At 52.2% G+C, this 18,794-nt stretch overlaps 8 protein-coding genes across 8 annotated transcripts; 5 read left to right on the top strand and 3 right to left on the bottom strand.

Annotated features, from left to right (window-relative positions):
- Positions 1–524: 524 nt before the first annotated feature.
- On the top strand, positions 525–948 carry J4E93_006635 (uncharacterized protein; the record flags this gene model as incomplete). Its single annotated transcript, XM_049344547.1, has 3 exons — positions 525–605; positions 659–719; positions 830–948. 3 exons carry the CDS (start codon positions 525–527, stop codon positions 946–948), a joined length of 261 nt encoding a protein of 86 aa, XP_049198201.1.
- Positions 949–2,180: 1,232 nt separating this feature from the next.
- Positions 2,181–3,247, bottom strand: J4E93_006634 (uncharacterized protein; the record flags this gene model as incomplete). The annotated part of the gene is made up of 2 exons (XM_049344546.1): positions 2,181–2,449; positions 2,521–3,247. The coding sequence occupies 2 exons, from the start codon at positions 3,245–3,247 to the stop codon at positions 2,181–2,183; spliced, it is 996 nt and encodes a 331-aa protein (XP_049198200.1).
- A 2,668-nt stretch (positions 3,248–5,915) lies between these two features.
- On the bottom strand, positions 5,916–7,437 carry J4E93_006633 (uncharacterized protein; the record flags this gene model as incomplete). The annotated part of the gene is made up of 2 exons (XM_049344545.1): positions 5,916–6,345; positions 6,398–7,437. 2 exons carry the CDS (start codon positions 7,435–7,437, stop codon positions 5,916–5,918), a joined length of 1,470 nt encoding a protein of 489 aa, XP_049198199.1.
- A 1,140-nt stretch (positions 7,438–8,577) lies between these two features.
- On the top strand, positions 8,578–9,900 carry J4E93_006632 (uncharacterized protein; the record flags this gene model as incomplete). The annotated part of the gene is made up of 2 exons (XM_049344544.1): positions 8,578–8,586; positions 8,638–9,900. The coding sequence occupies 2 exons, from the start codon at positions 8,578–8,580 to the stop codon at positions 9,898–9,900; spliced, it is 1,272 nt and encodes a 423-aa protein (XP_049198198.1).
- Positions 9,901–10,553: 653 nt separating this feature from the next.
- On the top strand, positions 10,554–12,029 carry J4E93_006631 (uncharacterized protein; the record flags this gene model as incomplete). Its single annotated transcript, XM_049344543.1, has 4 exons — positions 10,554–10,755; positions 10,839–11,303; positions 11,357–11,748; positions 11,802–12,029. 4 exons carry the CDS (start codon positions 10,554–10,556, stop codon positions 12,027–12,029), a joined length of 1,287 nt encoding a protein of 428 aa, XP_049198197.1.
- Positions 12,030–12,262: 233 nt separating this feature from the next.
- On the top strand, positions 12,263–13,528 carry J4E93_006630 (uncharacterized protein; the record flags this gene model as incomplete). The annotated part of the gene is made up of 4 exons (XM_049344542.1): positions 12,263–12,362; positions 12,421–12,533; positions 12,591–13,294; positions 13,447–13,528. 4 exons carry the CDS (start codon positions 12,263–12,265, stop codon positions 13,526–13,528), a joined length of 999 nt encoding a protein of 332 aa, XP_049198196.1.
- Positions 13,529–15,558: 2,030 nt separating this feature from the next.
- J4E93_006629 (uncharacterized protein) lies at positions 15,559–17,109 on the top strand (the record flags this gene model as incomplete). Its single annotated transcript, XM_049344541.1, has 1 exon — positions 15,559–17,109. One exon carries the CDS (start codon positions 15,559–15,561, stop codon positions 17,107–17,109), a length of 1,551 nt encoding a protein of 516 aa, XP_049198195.1.
- A 379-nt stretch (positions 17,110–17,488) lies between these two features.
- On the bottom strand, positions 17,489–18,496 carry J4E93_006628 (uncharacterized protein; the record flags this gene model as incomplete). Its single annotated transcript, XM_049344540.1, has 3 exons — positions 17,489–17,820; positions 18,136–18,292; positions 18,350–18,496. 3 exons carry the CDS (start codon positions 18,494–18,496, stop codon positions 17,489–17,491), a joined length of 636 nt encoding a protein of 211 aa, XP_049198194.1.
- Positions 18,497–18,794: the final 298 nt, after the last annotated feature.

Here is an 18,794-nt window from a genome sequence, read left to right as displayed (position 1 = left end):
GCCTCACCCAACCCCAGAACCCATCGTACTTGGACCACCTGGGAAGCCATGGCAGGGCTTAATCAAGGAACTCGGCTTCTAGCCGATCAAGAAATACTAATCAGAGCTTCAGTCTCTCGAAGAGTTATCCTAGGGTTTGATGTTTCACAAGGACGCCTGAGTTGCCCGGGCTACATACGCATCATTCAAAGAACACGATGCGATCATGCTCTACAAGCCGTTGCAGATACATGCCTATGCAGCCACCACTGCGAGTTCTATTACCTAATTCCAAGAAGTATTCATTAAACAAACTCGAGCTCGTGATGATCGTGAGGCAGTGTTGTGCGTAGTTGTGACCCGCTCTGCAGGTACGTTTCTCCACCATGACATCACAGCAAAATACATCATCGCGATGACACAAATTGATCGCGACGAGAACTTCTTACCCCTCATACTCACACTCACAAATCTTCCACTGCTCTTACTTTCAGCTCAAGCCCAACTACTACTACACCAACCAAACCTTACTCACATACTTCATCATGCCTCGCAACGGAGACGGATCCTCAGACAACGGCCCCATCGAGGTCGGCAAGGACGCTGTCCACGGCGCCTCTGGAGACGTACGTAACCTCATACCATCGCACATCTCAAGCTTGAGACTAACAGATACCAGTCAACCCTCGAGCACACCAAGAACAACGTTGCTCCCATGCCTGAAATCGAGAAGGGCGAAGGTACGACTCGGCCGCCCCACCTACCCCTCTCCGCATCCCAAGCTCTTTTCCAAACCACAACGAAGGAAGAAAACATAACTGCAAAAGACGCAAGCACTGACACGACGCAGCTATCGAAGGCATGAACGCCTCCGGCGGCGGCCTCGCACCAAAGAAAGGCCACACCGGCCAAGGCGCCCCCGCCACCGACTCGAACAAGCCCGCGCCTGTCGACGAAGTCACCAAATAAGCTATCACCACAAGAGCGAAGAGCGACAGACATGCGCTCGGCCTCTAGGGAGAACATCCCCGGTACCAGCAAGGGGTTTGGCTAGCTAGCTAGCTAGCTAGTAAAGCAAAGCAAGGGAGTAACATCTACAAGTGACAACGGACTTTTGCGAGTAACATCGGTAGTTGCGTTGCATTGCATTGCATGCTTGCAAGCGGCGTGGGCCCCTAGATAGCTACGAAAGTAACGAATGGAAGTCAAACAATTCAAAGATGATCTTCTTAACAGCATGTGGTTCTAGATTCCTGTGTTGGTGGGGCCAAAACGCGGTGTGAATGTTCGTGCGGTGTACATGCTGTTCTCGCAGGCCATGTTCCCTGCGACGCCAAAATGGTGTTGAAGGCTTAGTAGACCTCGTAAGCGAAGGCCGATAAACCTCACGCACAATCGCGAAGGCCGAATTTCACGTTCGTCCGTCTATCATAGGTACGGGGCGAGCTGAGCCGTGTGAAAATACGTGACCGCGCCGCTCGTATTGACGGAGTTCGCGGAAGTCAAACATCCGTAACGTCCTATGAATAGACCTTGTGTACGTACTCCGGTCACGTCATTAGGCGACCTAGAAATAAGTTGGTTCTCATGTCATCGTGGCTGCTGGGCAAGTAGTTTTGAGTGGAGGCGGCTGGCGTCAGCCTGCATGCGAAGTCAGTCTCGCCTCAGCTGAGCCGGAGTCCGAAGCGGAGGGTTGGGATGGTTAGCGTGGGAAGCTGGAAGGGGGCAGAATCGTGGAGAATCGGTGGCCCTGGTGGAGCGGCAGTGGGGTACTCTGGTACTTTGGTACTCAACAAAAAGCACATCAGGAGGTTAGAGCATCAAAGACAATGAGGAAACATCACGATGGGAGGAAGTACTGAAGTGGTAGATCGTGGTATTTGGCTAGATAAAGGCACCAGCCCTTGGTGAATTTTGTCCGCCATAGCCTATCCAGGAAGCGATATCCAGAATGGTTACCAAGTCTAAAACGAAACTGTTGCTACAAGAGTATACACGCTCATGACGCCGTCCGACGCCCGGTAGTGATGCCACACTCTATATTTTCCCAACCCAGTGCCCCTGTTAACCTCAATGACCGAACCGTACGCCGACCCAATTGTCTAGGCCTGGAAGACCTCATCATTCGTGATCCACAGCCACCATCCACCAACTCGGTTTGCTTCTTCGCCCCCTTGGTGGATCTCTTGATGGCGTCAGTGCTAAAGTTGTCCCGCTGCGAGGGCCTCGTCGCTAACCGAAGTTGCGCCAGAGGCACTCTGCAAGTCGTTGAACTTTGCATCAAAGCCGTCAAGAAAGCCGTAAGAGTTTGAGTAAGAACCGTGGTCAAAGGATGTTGGACCGAAGGCATCGACTGAAGAAGAATCGACCATGCTAAAAGGGGGTTCCATGGGAGCAGTCGTTGTTGGACTGCACTTTGGGAACGGTTCGAAGTCGAAGAAGTTCTCCATGACGACAGACTTTTCGTCGACTGGAGCGTAAGGTTGAAGAGAGAGAGGTAGGCCCAGGTCGCCTGTAGAGAGGCTCCCGAAGTCGACTGACACGGCAGGTCGCACAATATCGCGGCAGGATATTGTGTCGAGTCGAATTCGGGAGAAGCCTCAAAGCTTGATGGGGGAGTCTCAGGCTGGCACGATGAGTCACGGGGTGAGTCCATCGAGTCCATTGACTCTGGGCTGGGGAAGGATGTAGGGATCTGCGCGGGGCAGATGGTGTCGAAGGTATCGCGGGGTGGTGTAGCGAGGTCGAAGACAGGTTGGGGTGCTTCGCCGGGGTACTTGGAGCGGAAATATCTCAGCTCGGCCTCCATCTCAGCCATCTTTTGTTTGTAGGCTTGCATGTTGGCCTCGAGCTCGTCCTTCTCGGTCTGGAGGACTTCGTACTCTTGACGCTTCCGTTCGCGCGAGTTGTGGGCGGCGAGGCGGTTGCGCTTTACACGCTCGATGCGTCGTTGCTCCTTCTCGTCCTCGGTCTTGGCCCGCTTCCGTGGAGGCAGGCTGGTCTTGGGCTCGGGGAGCACCTGCCCCCACGACTTGCGCTTCTTGACGGGTTTTGAGCCATTGCTCTCGGGCGCTGGTGTTTGTGATGCTTCCGACGAGTTGGACGAGTGGTGTGCGGGTGAGGGTGAGTGGTCGTAGTTCTCGATCATCTCCATTTTGATAGTAGTAGGCATGACCTCGACTGATGGTGGGGGGAGGGGTGTGGAAGTCATGGCGGAGTTGTTGATGGTTTGGGAAAAGAGACTAGAGTCGAAGGTGTACTGAGCCATGGTGAAGTCGATGTAGGATGGATCTATGAGTGGGCATAGTGGGTGATTATCACTAGGACCCGGGCTGTGCGGCGCTGAGGACAGGTGGCATCTACGGACCCTTTAATAGGCAGCTGCCAAGCGCACTTCTGGACCCCTTGAACGCTTGCCCGCATCGGGGCCGAGCTAATTGTGCCCACTCCGACACACGCCCCCCTACGCTAGGAACTCAGCCATCAGCCGCGGGCCGTCCATCGTTTCACGACCCAAGTCAGGGGAGTGTGTTGCACTCGTCTTACAGCTGCTCGGATTTCGCTCCTGTGTCGCTGTGCCGTCGCTACCAGTCTCAGATGGCCGCGCCGCTACTCCACGGCCTTCTGCCCCCTTCTGAAGCAGGCGTAAACGGCCTCATCCAACTCCGACGTGCAGTCGCGGCGTAGCACAAGCTGATATTAGCCTTCTCACCGACCCACCTGTATCACTCGCTGCACCTCAGTGGCGACGCGAAACAAGTTCAATGTAGCATGTCGTAAGATGCCGTCAGCCAAACCCAATACGCCCTTACGCCGCGCTGCATCCATCTCCCTCCGGATCGACTTCACAGTCACGCACCCCCCCCCAAATTATTGCGTGCAATATGCTCGTATGCTTCACCCAAGGCACGTGTAGATGAAGGCCCGAAGCCATTCCTTCTCGAAGCATCTGCACCCCATAGTTGCAATCTATTTGGCCGCGTCGCTAAGCATTCCACCCACACATCTTCATATCCCCACACAACCTTGCAATCTACAACCACCTTCCATAGTGCGACCTACTGCCGGAAGATTTGCGCAACCTGGGGTAAAGTTCCTTTGTTCGTGGAAGCACCGGGAATGTGCATAGAAGCTTAGCCTTAGCTTCCTTTCTTTATTGCTGCTGCAAACTGAAGCGTCACACGAGGCATTGGTTTCCGGCTTTATTCAAGCAAAGGATCCCTGGTGGGTTTCTGGCTGTTTCCATTCGGACTTCACGAACATGTGAGACGGAGGCTCTCCGGTAGTAAGAAATGACAAGCCGGTGGTTCGTTAAGCCGCACTCATCATCATGCGGCACCGAAATTACTTTTGCCTTATCGTCGTCTGGTCGTCCCATAGTCCGTTGCCACTACGCAATCGACTGAATGCGCAGGATTCCAGTCTCGAATAAAGACGGGCTGCGTAATACTGGGCTAGCGTCTCAAGCGTACTTTGTCGTGGGCATCGTGCGCTGCTCCACAGGCCGACTCGTCACCGTTTCAGGCACCAGAATTCGGACCTATCGATCGGAGCCGCCTCCAATCCAACGGTCCAGATCGAACTCGTCACGTTCCTGACTCAGTACATGGGATCTACCTCAGTAATACTACCGCCTACACGGCATGCTCCAATGAGCTGTACAGAACTACGTGCGGCTCTGATTAGTATTGCCATGGAGTGAATGGCTTCTGTTCATCGCGAGAAAGCATATGGCTGTCGGCTGACCTTCACGAAGCCAACCAATACGGCACGATCCGAGATACGAAAAAAGGGAGCATGCTCACGACAATCGTGATGCTATTTGCCCCTGGATAGCTGTCTCAGTACCAGATCATCACAGCAATAATACTGCCGCCTACGCGTCCTCGTCCAATGCGGGCCACGCAATGGCAACAACCAAGATGTTTGTGGACGAACCAGCTCCCGTATATCGAACCTAATCAACCAAAGCAAAGCTGATCTAGGCGCCGACCTCTACATCGAGATAATTGCTGCCACGCACACAGTGCCAGCAACTATGCTAGGCATCATTAAAGAAGTCTCATTGTCATGCGTATGTTTCCAGGCCGCAGCATAAAACGAGAAATCAATATAACCACAAAAGGTCATTACGATAGTCTTCGTCATTACCATGGTCATATGTGCCTATGTTTCATGTGCAATATGTGTTCTTCAGATTCCGAGCATTGATGCCTAGATCACTTCGACAGGCGTTTGTATCCCGGATGGTTGCAAGGCAAGCACCGTCAAACTGCTGCCTATCCCAGCTCGGCCATCAAGAAATGAACTAGAAGACTGGGCACCTAGCGACATGCTCGGAATACTTATGAAGTAAGCGAGAACCACCTAGAGCAATCGCCAGATTCAGCATGAAGAGTAAGATGCTGCTCAAAGATACAGGTTCAGCTTACAAACACATGATTAGAGAGTGACCACAACTATTACCTCAAACCTGTACACACAGAGCTAGTCATGTATCGACGCCGAGAAAACGGAACATGTTGTGTGCAAAGGCGGTCACTCGCTGTCGCATGACATCAAAAAGACACATACAAACAGGCAGTGAACGAGCAGAAAGTGGAAGATATATCGGCATTTCTCTATCAAGGAGCGCCTGGTCCTCCACCTATCGTCACCGTAGAGCTCCGACATTAACGTAGTACATCAGTCAAACTCCGACATTATTAATAATGAATCGAGATGCACCGAAGGTAAGACTGATAACCATGACCGATGAGGTTGTTGCTGTCAAGAAGAAGCATATACTGAGGTGTATCGAGTCGTACCCCCAGCCTCAGGTATGGCAACTATTTTTACATCATTCGCAACCTCGCGCCGTCCTGGATTCAGCAGTGGTATCTAAAGAAATTATGTGAGCACAACAGTTTTTAAGACATCAACTTGGTTTGAATGTCTCAAACCGGAACGCCCACGAAACCAATCTTTGGTTTCACTCTCGCACCGTCAGTGCTCTCTCCGCCCCATTGGCTGCGCCACTCTTGTTCTTCAGCCTTGATCTGCTCAAACGCTTGTAGTTCTTCGGGCTTCATGTTCGACTTGTCCTCGTCGTCCAGGGTGGGTAGACCGTTGGTACCGACATCGACGAAGTCACCGTCGGGCCCAGGTATGCCCAAGCCGGCGAAGGGAGGTTGTTGGAAGACCGAGTCGACCACGAGATATTTGCGACGAACGAGTGGAGGTACGTCCGTCTCTTCCGCAGGAACCTCCTCCCAACGTGCATGGGTTGGCTGTGTAACCTTTGGATAACACATCAGGTTGGTATGTGGGTCGTAGACGCCGGTGAGATTTGCTTTCCGTAGCTTGGAGAGGTTTGAGTTGAATCGACTAGTGTATGTTAGTCCTGATAGTCATAGATAGGCGTAAAATTTATGCATACCTTGCAGCGCGACCATGCTCAAACTGCCAGTTGGCAGAGGTAATGTTGACCTTCCGTTTTCCAGGTGCAGGCTTGCCATTTGCAGTAGGTACACTGGGCACACCGGTGTGATAGACACTACTGGCACCATGCCAAGCAACGTACTGGTTCTTGTTGTACGGTTCCCCTGGAGGTGGAAGTCTGTCGTTGGGGTCTGCAAGCTCGCCCTCGACTGCGCCGCTTTCCTTTGCTGCTGTAACGTAGTAATCGTCAATAACCCTCTTGCCGCCGATGATGATACGCGCGCCGAACTCGCGGAAGACAGATCTTGCTGTGACGACACCGATAGCACGACCCTTGTAGGAGTGAGGGATGATGTCGCGGTCGATCAGGTCCCTTTTCTCAGCATCGTCGATGATGATCTTGTAGAGCTTCATGTGTTTGGTGAAGAACAGATAACTATCCCTAAACCCACAGCATCGGGCCGGTTCAGTCGACAACATGTACTGTCTGTCGCCCCTGCCCTTGATGGTGAATATGCGCACACGATAGTCTCGTCCACCCATGAGGTTACCCAGCTTGTCGACCTTCTGCTCGCCCTCTTCATCCTCTGGTAGGTCCACCTCATCGTTGACTACATCCATCATGTTGCCCTCTTTGTCTATGGGAACGCGCGTGGTATGCGACGGCCCTCCCTTTGGTGGCCTTCCTCGACCTCCGCCAGACGGCCGTCCTCGCTTGCGCTTGACGGGTGTGCCGCCTTCAGAGTTGTCGGGCTCGATGACATTCCAGTCCGGCGGCCTGTTCTTAGGAGGGCGACCAAGACGCTTCTTGCGCGGAAATGGCTGGATGACTGCTGGAGACGGCGAACGCTCAGAGGGCGCGGCTTCCTCGTCGCTGCCCTGAGCTGCTGATTCAGCATCTTCTTCCTCTTCCTTGGGTGTGTCGGCGCGCGATTCTGGTGCATCTATCATATCCTCGTCGCTGTCTTGCTGGGGTGTTGCGCTGCGAACAGGCGTACTGCGACGCGCTGCAGCTCGCGATGGGCGGCCGCGCGCCATTGTGGCTGGTCGAAAACGGCGTTGGAGTGGCGCAGTTGAAGCTAGCAACAGTTGTCGCGATGTGTTTGTAACTCCAACTTCGGGATTCGGATGCAAATTGGGTGAAGGGCGGTGTCGGTGGTTGGCGATGCTCTTGCACTCCAGGAATGCTAAGGACCGCGACGTGAAAGAGCTAAGCAAGGGTCCCGCGCACGGCCCGCAGTCATCACGTGCAAGCTCAAGCCAGGCGTTTTCGTCAACGTCTTCCCGGACTTAACGTTTATTCTCCAATGTCTTATAAGCGGCCATCGTCGGCACGTTGGTGCATCGAGTGATTTTACCCACTGCGGTATTCGATGTCAACGCTTGTCACCTCCAAGCGACAGCACGAAGACCCAAGCATGTTGCATCTCTATCATGGAATCATGAGAAACGAGCTCGTTGAACGGGTTTCTTCAGCATCAGAACAGTGAAAATAATACCCTGAGTTATTGCTCTCGGAATGAATATGTTTAGAGTCTTTTATGAGCGCGTCGTCTGCATCCGCTCGATCTGTAGAGGGGTTGATCCTGCCCAGACCACCATACACCTTGGAACTTGCCACCTTGAAGTACACAGAGTCAACTCGGCAGGACCAGACGTGTATATCAACAAACATGGGTCAGAAGTCAAGAGCGCCGACCCCAACAGATCCCACACACTCGTGGCCTCACCCGTTCGACTAACCCCGTAGCCTCAACCACACTGCCGAACCTACAGTACAGGACTGGGATAGTGACGAACAGCCACTATGCCTCATGATCGCCTAATCAGTGCCAAGAGGAGCTTTACGGGCATCTTCTCTCGAATGAGTATAGCTCCGTGAGTCGGAGATGTTTCTATCTCTGCTCTACTATGCTGACATTGTCAAGTATCCCGCCGCCCTGCTCCGCTAAGCACAACGAGAACAATGCACCAAGCTGTGAGACTCCAGGACCATCCTCGCCAGTCGCGAGCTCAACTGTACCGGATTCTAGCGACGAATCGCCTATCAGAGAGAGTCCATCAATGCGCAAAGGTCTAATGGGCTCGTTGCGAAAGCAAAAGCTGCGGAGCATCGGCTCTTTACGCAGCTTGCGCTCACCTACCAAAACCAAGCAGTCTGACACATCAGATTGCCTCATGGACAGTGTAGGCATCTTTACTTACGATGGAGAAGTGTACTGACCCGGTGTGCTCTAGAGCCCTCTAACCCCGAAGCACCGCCTCAACTCATCGCTTTTACTCTACTTCGAGGAGTCTCCCCCAGACAGACCAATATTCGATCTTGACCGTATGAACTCCCGAACCTCGAGTCTGTATGTCCACCATTCCTCGCCGGTACCGGTCCCATCATCCTACGAACAGATCCCGCAATCACCTGCAGATTCGTCGCTCATACCAGACGGCACTGTTCCACCATCACCAGCACCTATCCAGAAGATTCTAGACTCAGAAAAGACCATGGTTCGTTCGTCACCAGCATACATCGAAGCGTACGAACCAGGTTCGGAAGCGATGAAAAGGCCAGCTTCAACAAGAAGCGCTCTGCCTGACAGTCTTCGGGAAGCTGCAGTCTACTTCAATGAGCCCCTTGTTCGTTTTCCAAACCCAGGATCCGACTATCTGCCTATAGAAGATTGCTTTTCACTCTCTGCTAAGAGCGAAGACTTAGGGCAGATATCAGCCCGAGAGGATCCGTCTGGTGTGGGTCGTATGGAAGACTCGCCAGTCTACAAAAACCCGGATAAGCCATCAGGTGACGTGATCACCGAGGTCTCGAATGCAAATAATACGGACAAGACACCAGAGCAGCATGCACAGCTCCTCCTTGAGAAAGGCTACCAGGCAAGCGTCTACCGTCGAGCAGACGGAGAGTGTCGCCTGAAAATCAAGCTGCTCGCCTTTTGCCATGAAGATGAAGACGACTGCGAACGGAACAGTGAAACCTCAATCAGGTATGCTGCTGCAGAAGAAGAAAAGCTGGCGTCACAATTGAGCGCTATCATTCGGGATGCGGGGCTTACCTCTGTGTCTGACAACGAGCTCGATGAGGCGTTTGCTACAGGAAAACTCCCAGCATATCTGGATGTTGACCCGAGTTGGCTCATCGCCGAGGAAGTGAAAATGGGAAAGCGTGATAGTTCCTGGGGCGAGCATACCGGGCTCTACGATGGTAGCGGCTATGGGTCAAGAGCCAGCTCCCGACCTGTGACTGGTGTGACTGAGACGGCCGGCGTACCTCGTACACGTATCCCTGGAGCATTCGTCGACCACGAAAACGAAGCGCCTATGATCATCCGCAGGCTGTGGGACAATACCTATCCGCATAGCCCGGATACGGACTCGCCTGTGAAAGCTACCGTGGCTGATCCCGCAATCTCCGCAGCGCAAGAGCAGCACAACAACCCCTTGCAAGACTACGAAGCCTTCCAGGAGATGTTGGAGCTCGGCGGTGGTGCATAGATCATCGAATGCGCACGTCGTTATGCAGGGTCGTTTAAAATCGCTGGGTCGGGTCGGGCCCTGAAAAGTGTGACAATGACCGATCAGGAACGGTACATCCGGCATCCTTCCCTGCAAACAGCATTCCATCGAAAGAGTCTCCATAGTTATCAATGCAGCCCACAAGTTTCTTCCCCATACGCGTCTTCCAGCTCATCCCACACATGCGTAGTGGAGCGTTCGCGTGCCCCTACTCTCATGATGGCACCACTGTGCCCAATGGCCGTACATGTAATCAAGGTTCCAGTCCGCAGATCATCCGAGTGTTGCATCAGTTAGTCCAACCAACGGTAATCGAAAGCAGCGAAGATCCGGGCTCCAGAAGGTGTAGGAGGGAAATCAGGCCATGTCGGCTCATGCGACTTACCCGAGTATGGGACGGTGACTGGGGTGTGCAGTGGAGTTAGCGAAGATGTGCGGAACAGCTCGTACGATGTTTAGTATTGGGGGTGGGCAGTAACACGATCTAACACATGATGATTATGCTGTGATGTGAGACGCCGTTGGTGCGCCGGCCTTGCGCGAGAGTACTTGCTGGCGTGCTTAAAGGCGTGGTGGCGGGCGGCTTCGAGGCTGTTGCGGTGTCCCTCGGTTTGCCCCGCGTGAAGTTCAGAATGCCAGGCCAAATCCATGCTTCTTGTGGGGAGAACGCCAACGACGTCGTTATCCTTGGCTGCGGCATCATCGGCTTGTGTACCGCGTACTTTCTCACGAAAAGTGGTAAAACAGACCCAAAAAGTATTCATCTAGTCGATTCGAGTCCGAAGTTATTTCATTGCGCGTCTGGCCTTGCTGCGGGCTTCTTGAGTGCCGATTGTACGTATGAAAGCACACGTCGCGTGCAACATCGGCGCGTCGCGTCATCCAACACCTGATCGCTTTATCTGACTACGAATTAGGGTTCGCACCATCCGTAGCTTCCCTCGGCGCGTTATCCTTCAAACTCCACGCCAACCTTGCGAACGCGCACTCTGGACGTACAACATGGGGATACTCGCAGTCCACCGGAATCTCTCTTTCACAAGACAGCGAATCAGCCATTGGCGGTAGCGGCGAAGACTGGCTTGAGAACGGAACGAGTAGAGCACAATTGGCGAACCACAACAAGCCTTGGGAGGAACAGGCTGCTGGTCCAGAATGGCTTCGGCGCACACAAGAAGGCATCATGGAGGTCATAAGTAGGGATGGGACGACTGCACAAATTGATCCGTTAAGGTTCTGCCAGTGGCTTCTGAAAGAAGTTCAGAGAAGAGGGGTCACGATACATCAGCCAGCGACGGCGACAGCCATTGTCAAAGACCCAGAAGACGTGTTGCGCGGTGTAAGGATATCAGAGGGTGATGACGCTGAGTCGGAGACAGAGTGTAAGGTCTAATCCATACTGCCCAACTACACATTTGCTAACTACCTACAACAGTACCATGTAGTCGTCTCGTAATAACCTCCGGTGCATGGTCTCCACGCGTATTCAGCACCCTCTTCCCATCCTCGAAAGCGCGCATCCCCGTCTCCTCATTAGCTGGCCACTCGCTGCTCGTTCGAAACCCACACCACAAACCCGAAGAGCTCGACAAGGAAGTCTGCCACGCAGTCTTCGCGACAGATACACTCGGCTTCTCGCCGGAATGGTTTGCGAGACTGGGTGGAGAGCTGTATCTGGCAGGGCTCAATAGCACAAACATACCGTTGCCGGATGTTGCAACAGATGTCCAAGCTAGTGCAAAGGCCATTGAGCAGTTGAAACAGTGTGCGAAAGCTATGATGGTCAATGTCCCCGGAAAGGACATGGAGATTTTGAGGGAGGGCTTGGTAAGTTGATACTGGGAATCGAACGTCGGACTAGTTTGCTAATCGCAGGACAGTGCTTCCGTCCAGTCACATCTAGCGGCCGACCCATTGTGTCGCGGGTACCGGACGAAAAGCTCGGAGGCATCAGGACGAAAGATGAAGGGAATGGAGGTGTTTATATAGCGGCGGGTCATGGTGCATGGGGAATTTCGCATGCGCCTGGCACTGGACTTGTTCTTTCGGAGCTGATAGAAGGGCGGGAACCAAGCGCAAACATTGAGGCGTTGCAATTACCATCGTAAAGTGCTCTTACTCAAACAAAAATGTGTATTGGGTACTCATCAACTGGCTATATCGACACAAACGTGCTGGTCGTGTGACGAGGATGGAATCGGGCTCATTATTTCTGACATCATCTAGTGCACGAGATCTCTGGAGTTAGCGCAGGACTGCGCCGCATGTTCGCACAGTGACTCCGCAGTTGGCCTTCCCGAAACGTCATACAATGCTACTATAGCAATTCCAAGCAGACACAATGTCTACGAATCCGGCCGACGAGGTTGCCGCGAGGAAACGACGAGAGCGCGAGAAGAATCCCATCCACATCGACCAACTGGACGCAAATATTGTGGCTGGTGCGTCTAAGTTCAGACTAGGTATCGAGAGTTCTCTGAAGCTAAAGACCGTATCTAGCGCTACCGAAGGATATGGACATACTATTGATTAAACAGTCCGGTGAAAGCGCTTGGTGTGAGAGCTTCCGCATCGATACGAAGCTGCGAGACGGTTCGGAGGGACAGTATTTCGTGAAGGTTTGATTATATGTCTCATCACACGCGAGAGCTCATCTAATGGAAGCGCAGACCAAGATCGGCGAGTTAGGAAAGCGGATGATGAAAGGTACCTACGAATCTGAGCGACTTTACCACAGTTACTGCCCCGAGCATGTTCCGACACCGATAACGTGGGGAGCATATAAAGACAATCCGGACACATGGTTCTACATCTGCGACTTCCACGACATGGTGATGGAGAAACTTGATCCAAGAGCTTTTGTCGGCATCATAGCTGAGGTGCACAAAGCAAGTATGGAAAAATCACCGCTTGGTAAATACGGATTTCACGTTCCGACTCATCTTGCTCACGTACCGAACAACAACACATGGGAAGACTCGTGGGAGATCTGGTACACCAAAGCCATGCAGACTATGTATGATCTAGAGAAGAGCAAATACGGAGTAGACGAAGAGTTGGAAGTCATCTTCGAAGCTTTCCGTTCAAAAGTCATACCTAGGTTACTCCGCCCCTTGGAAACCGGCGGTCGCTCGATTGAACCATGCCTCTTGCATTCGGATCTCTGGCCTGGAAACTGTATGCTGGAGAAAGACACCGGCAAGATCATCATCTTCGACTCGTGTGCTTTCTGGGGTCATAACGAGTGTGACTTGGGTAGCTGGCGTGCGCCGCGGTACAATATGGGCGAGGAATTTTTTACATGTTACAAGGATATCGTTGAGCCTTCGCAGCCGAAGGAGGACTGGGACGATCGCAACAGGCTTTACGCCATGTGAGTACTCTCCTAGGCAAGCGGGCTGTTTTGCTCACGAGGATTAGTCGCTATGATCTTCTGGTCTCCGCGCTCTATCCGGAGAAGCCCGAATTTCATAATAGGTATTTATAAGAAGACTCACGTATGGTAATTAGGCTGACTGATTCCAGAGCCAAGGATGAGATGAGAATACTCGTCAAGAAGTTCCCTGGCGGTTTTGAAGACTGGCAAGCCCGACAAGCGTCTGCATAACGTGACCTCTGGAGGTCAAACGCGATCTCGTCAATAGCTGGCTTCAGGTCCGTTCGTTTGCACTTTTCAGAGTGACTGCTTACCCCGCGTTTGATGTGCTCTAAGCGACTGTGCCGCAAGACTAGACTGTAGAGATGTCAAAGCGTATCTTGTGAGTCAGGTGCCACCTTTCTCTGTCGTACCCTGTTTGAGGCATTCAGCTCTAAATAACACGGCTTTCCGATCAGAATGGCCAAGAGTGAAAGTAACGAAGCCGCGGAAAAAGAAGGGGTTGCGAATGGGCTCGCAGACCAAGAAAAAGAGGGCGCGAATGTCGAAGACACTTCATACACCACGTTCACTCCCACTCAAAAGCGACTGTTACTAGGTGCCTGCTCTACAGCAGCGGTATTCTCAACAATCTCGTCGTTCATATACTTCCCCGCAATTACAGCGATCGCAAACTCATTGCGGGTTTCCATCGAACAGATCAATTGGTCTATCACCTCGTACTTGATAGTATCGGGAATCGCACCCTCGGTTTTCGGCAGTCTGGCTGACGACATCGGCAGACGACCCGTACTTCTTTTGACCCTCTGCATTTACGTCGGGGCAAACATAGGACTGGCTCTTACGCAGCACTATGCGACTCTCATAGTGATGAGATGTCTGCAAAGTGCTGGTGCTTCAAGTACCATCGCGATCGCCTTCGGTATCATCGCAGACATCTCGATACCTGCAGAAAGAGGATCTTACGTGGGTGTGTTGATGGGTGCTACCAACGCTGCGCCATGCTTGGGGCCTGTTATCGGTGGAGTAGTTTCAGAAAAGCTATCGTGGAAATGGATCTTCTGGCTCTTGGTCATCGTCTCCGGTGCCTTGCTTGCGACACTTGCCCTCTTTCTTCCGGAGACCGAAAGATGCCTTGTAGGAAACGGGAGTCTTCAACCAGCGCGCCTCATGAACAGATCCATATATTCGCTTGTATGTCGGCGTAAGACCAGGTCTCCGGCAGCTGCATCTTCTCGAAGTCGTGGCTCCGCCTTTCTAGGACCTTTCAAATCACTGTCAGCTCTCAGGAACCAAGCCAACTTCATCGTTATCTTAGCCGGCGGTATCACTTACACTATGTATACGTGTCTCGCGGCTTCCCTCTCAGCGGCAGTCATCACAGAGTATGAGATGAATTACCTTACGGCGGGATTGACCTACCTTCCGAACGGCATTGGCGGTATCCTCTCATCGTATGCGTCCGGCAAACTTCTCGATCACGACTACAAAGTCACTGCGCGCAGACTAGACCTCCCATTAACATCTCAATCGGGCAACGAGTTCCCCTTCGCAAAGGCTAGACTGCGATCGATGTTTCCGGTTGTAATCGTTAGTGCGGTGGCTACCATAGGGTACGGTTGGGTATTGCACACGAGGTCGCATATCGCTATACTGCTAGTGGTCCAATTCTTCTCAGGAGCGGCTCAGGTATGTGTTTTCGCGACATGCGGGACGCTGCTCACAGATCTGAATCCCGGGAGAAGTTCGACTGTACAAGCGAGTTACAGCCTGGTGAGATGCGCTCTCAGTGGTGCCGGCGTGGCGGCTTTGGAGTTCATGGTGCGCAAGATAGGATACGGGTGGACTTTTACCGTCTTTGGGAGCTTGGGAATGTTGTGTGTTCCCATACTTTTCTATCTGAAACAAAAGCATGCTCTATGAAGCAGAAACTTGATTGTTGGCTGATTATAGGTGGCTGGAGGGTCGCGTCGCGATCATGAACATGACGCGTTAAGGCTGTGCTTAGCGCCCTTGCCCCCTACCTAATCAATTGATGACGCCCGGGCCCCGCGGGAGGCCTCCTGCACCAACCCAACACGTCTTCAAAACGATCCTAGCATAAATTCCAATAGGCAGCAACATCGTTCATGGCAGCATTCTGCCGCACAGCCCGATCACCAACATCGCAGGCAACCACAATGCTGAGTCGTTCTTTGTATTCAAAACGTCGCTCTGTCGAATAACCCGACAAACACTCCACAATAGCAATTCTGCCAATCATGGCCAGTCATGAAGCAAATACCCAGGCTGAGCCGGACATGTTCCAGCATTCTGTTTTGCCAAAAGAGGATGGCTCCTTCCGATTGATACAAATCAGACCTGATCTCTCCATCGACGGCCTCCCCGACTGTGACCTACAGAATGCGCTAGTCAAAAATTCGAACTATGTCTGTCTTTCCTACACCTGGGGTCGACCAGGGGACGAGTGCCCTATTAAGCTCAACGGAAAACTATGTCATGTGCGCCGAAACCTCTACGACTTCCTCCAAGCGGCACGCCAGCGTCTCACATTTTGCACGTTATGGATAGACGCGCTGTGTATCAACCAAACCGATGTCGAAGAACGAAACCACCAAGTTCAGCAGATGGGTAATATCTTTGCTGGCGCAAGCTTTGTCGTGTCGTGGCTGGGCAATAGTCTCGAAACGCAAATATTCGTTCAGGCAATGGAACAGGAGTTCGACGACCAAGCCTGGAAGACTTGGGAGGAGTTCTACCACAGCAATAGATCTCGGCGGAGCAACTCCGAGGATGTAGAGCCGAACTTCAGCAGTCGCTCGGCCCCAGCTTACAATCTCATTGAGAGTGCATACGACTCCAAAGTCCTTGATTCTTCACTGATTCAGAAACATTACCATTGTGTTGCAAGGAATGCGTACTGGAAAAGGGCCTGGGTCACACAGGAAATAATGCTAGCAAACGCGCTAGTCGTGATGGCTGGACAGCACGTCATCGGCTTCCTGTCACTCGTACACGCCTGTATGTACACGATAAGGAAGATCCCTGGAGATTCACTCATGGAATATGCGTACCTGTTCTTCAAGCAACAGGGCAACCACCCCGGGGATAGCCCCGGCCGCTCGTTCGTGCCAATCGGGAAGTGGCAGGATACCCATGGACTGCTCGCCCTCCTACAATGGTTCAGAGGAAAATGCTGCGCACTTCGACGGGACCGCATTTACTCCTTGCTAGCGCTTTGCAAGGGTGGCGAAAAGGTTAGGGTCGATTACGACGGGTCAGAATTCGAGCTCATCAGACAAGTTCTAGATGCATGCGAAGACGAACTATGCTTCTGCTCTGCTGCTACCGTGGCTCGCATCGTACAAGGACCTGAATTCTCACATCTGGAAAAAGAAGCTTACGACGTCACTGTAACGCATGACTTCAAGCTTCAGGCATACAGCTCGGATCTCGAAATTTGTCCATCATGTACCCAGCAGATACGTCGATCTAAGCCTGGTGTATACTTTTGCTTGAGCTGCGAAACCGATATTCGCAGAGGCTGGCATGGCCATCTTTTCTGGGATAATTCTCCTTGTGACAACGTAGTGAATCCCTCTCGGCGTCGTGACCTCCTGTGGTTAGCCAGAAAAGACATGCGCAGGCCGCGGGTGCTGTGTAGGAAAGGACAAGGAATTGAGATCAAACAAGAAGAGGTCGAAGGCGAGATCTACACCTTGCGATTTTCTCTCGGTACCCTCGTCGATGTCATGCATCTCAAATTTGAAGACGAAAAGCGGGTTCATTCATCGCACACATGTCGTGGTTGATGACGACATCTGCTCTTCGGCATGAAATCATGCCTAGGCAGAGATGCTGGGTATATACGTGCTGTATCCTAGTATTCAGCACGCATGGATCTTGGCAAAGCCTGGGTTATCGCGAAAACGATATCATTATGACTAAAGCTAACTCCACCGACCAAATGACTACATTAGCGAAGTATGTGAAGAATGGTAAACCCTCTCAGACGCCCCAGATATGTAACAATGTACCTGATGCAGGAACGTCTTTGTGGGACCAGTGTCTTTCACGCGTGTCCCAACTGCCCTTTTTGCACACATTGCCATCCTATGCATCTATCTCTGTGATCACGTCCTACGGCGGCTCGCCTCGTCCCAGTCTGCATGGCTCGGTCTCCTTCCGCATTCATTCAAAGATCCTTTCTTCATATACTTCTTGGCCATACTGAAGATAGGCTTTGACTACCACGTTGCGTCCTTGCATGGTGAAACCGGTTTTAATTTGTCGACAAAGATGTAATATAGCGGTGAGATTGCTTGACTTAAGATCTTCGACCAGGCCGCTGTCGTTAACTTTAATCTGACCGAGGATGTCGTAAATGTCGGCTACCCCACTGATCTTTATAATGCTGAGCTTTTGTAGCTCTTCCAGACCCAGGATAGCTTGAAGTTGGAAGTCGTGTAAGAACATTTCGAATGAAAGTGCGCGTACAGAGACCGTTGCATGGCCATTCGTTGCTGTACACACTAATGGCGAGTAGAGTGTAACATTAAGCTCGCGGAGTCTTGAGAAGTGCTTTATCGTGGAGGAGTAGACTTTGTTGCATCTTTGGGCGAGCTCTTGGGCGTCAATCTCACTTCCGCCGGGCTCAATTTCGAGAAAAACAAGCCCTCGCTGCCCCTCCGTGTTCGTTGTTGTCGCCTTTCGCACATGGAGGTGCAGGGAACTGGCCTTCAGTGAAACCATGATCCTACTGAGAGCTCTACAGTCACCGAATTCGAAATGCGCTGCCTCCAACAAACAAGGGAGAAGTTCGCTTCGCAGGCTCTTACTTGTAAGACAGAGAGGTGGAAGAAATGGAGAGTGCTTCCTCTTGACTCGAATAGACCACTCATAATCCTTGGAGAATCGCAAGTGTGGCCAATTCTGACAGGCTATTGAATGCGTTTCGTCTAGGAAGTACTGTTCGTAGACCATGCATCGAAGCTCCTAGTGTAGATCGTCAGCTAATGTCACGGTCAGAACTGGTACGATGATAACACGTACAGCAGGTAAAGTCATGAAGAGGTGGAATGCGGGTTGGTGAAGTAGCTCGTCAACGTATGGGTTGATCGCGGTCAGGAGCTCTTTGAAGCCATCGTGCGCATTGTCGGCTTCCAGACCATCGGTCGCGTCATTCATAGCCGGTCCCATGGTGTCGTTGGAGGCGGGGTGTGTCGAGCGGGTGAAACACGCGTGGTTAGATCGGAGTGTGTTTACCACAGACTTCGGAAGGCAAGAGCGACTAGAATTGGGAAGCGACGGAGGATTTTGTTCGGCGCGCTCTCTCAAGTTTTGGTGGCTGGCAGAAGTAGCATCTTAGTCTGCAGAGTACTCCAGGGCTTCCAACTCTGGTGAACGAGGTAGTCGCGTGAATAGTCGGGGTACCTAGGTAAAGGCAACGCGCTAATACTATTACACTAGAGCCCATCCGGCCCGGTCACCCACAGTT

Source organism: Alternaria ventricosa, assembly GCF_023758065.1.
Source record: "Alternaria ventricosa strain BMP 2768 chromosome Unknown scaffold_11, whole genome shotgun sequence".
Taxonomy (NCBI): Eukaryota; Fungi; Ascomycota; class Dothideomycetes; order Pleosporales; family Pleosporaceae; genus Alternaria; species Alternaria ventricosa.
This window is presented reverse-complemented; position numbering and strand designations above follow the sequence as displayed.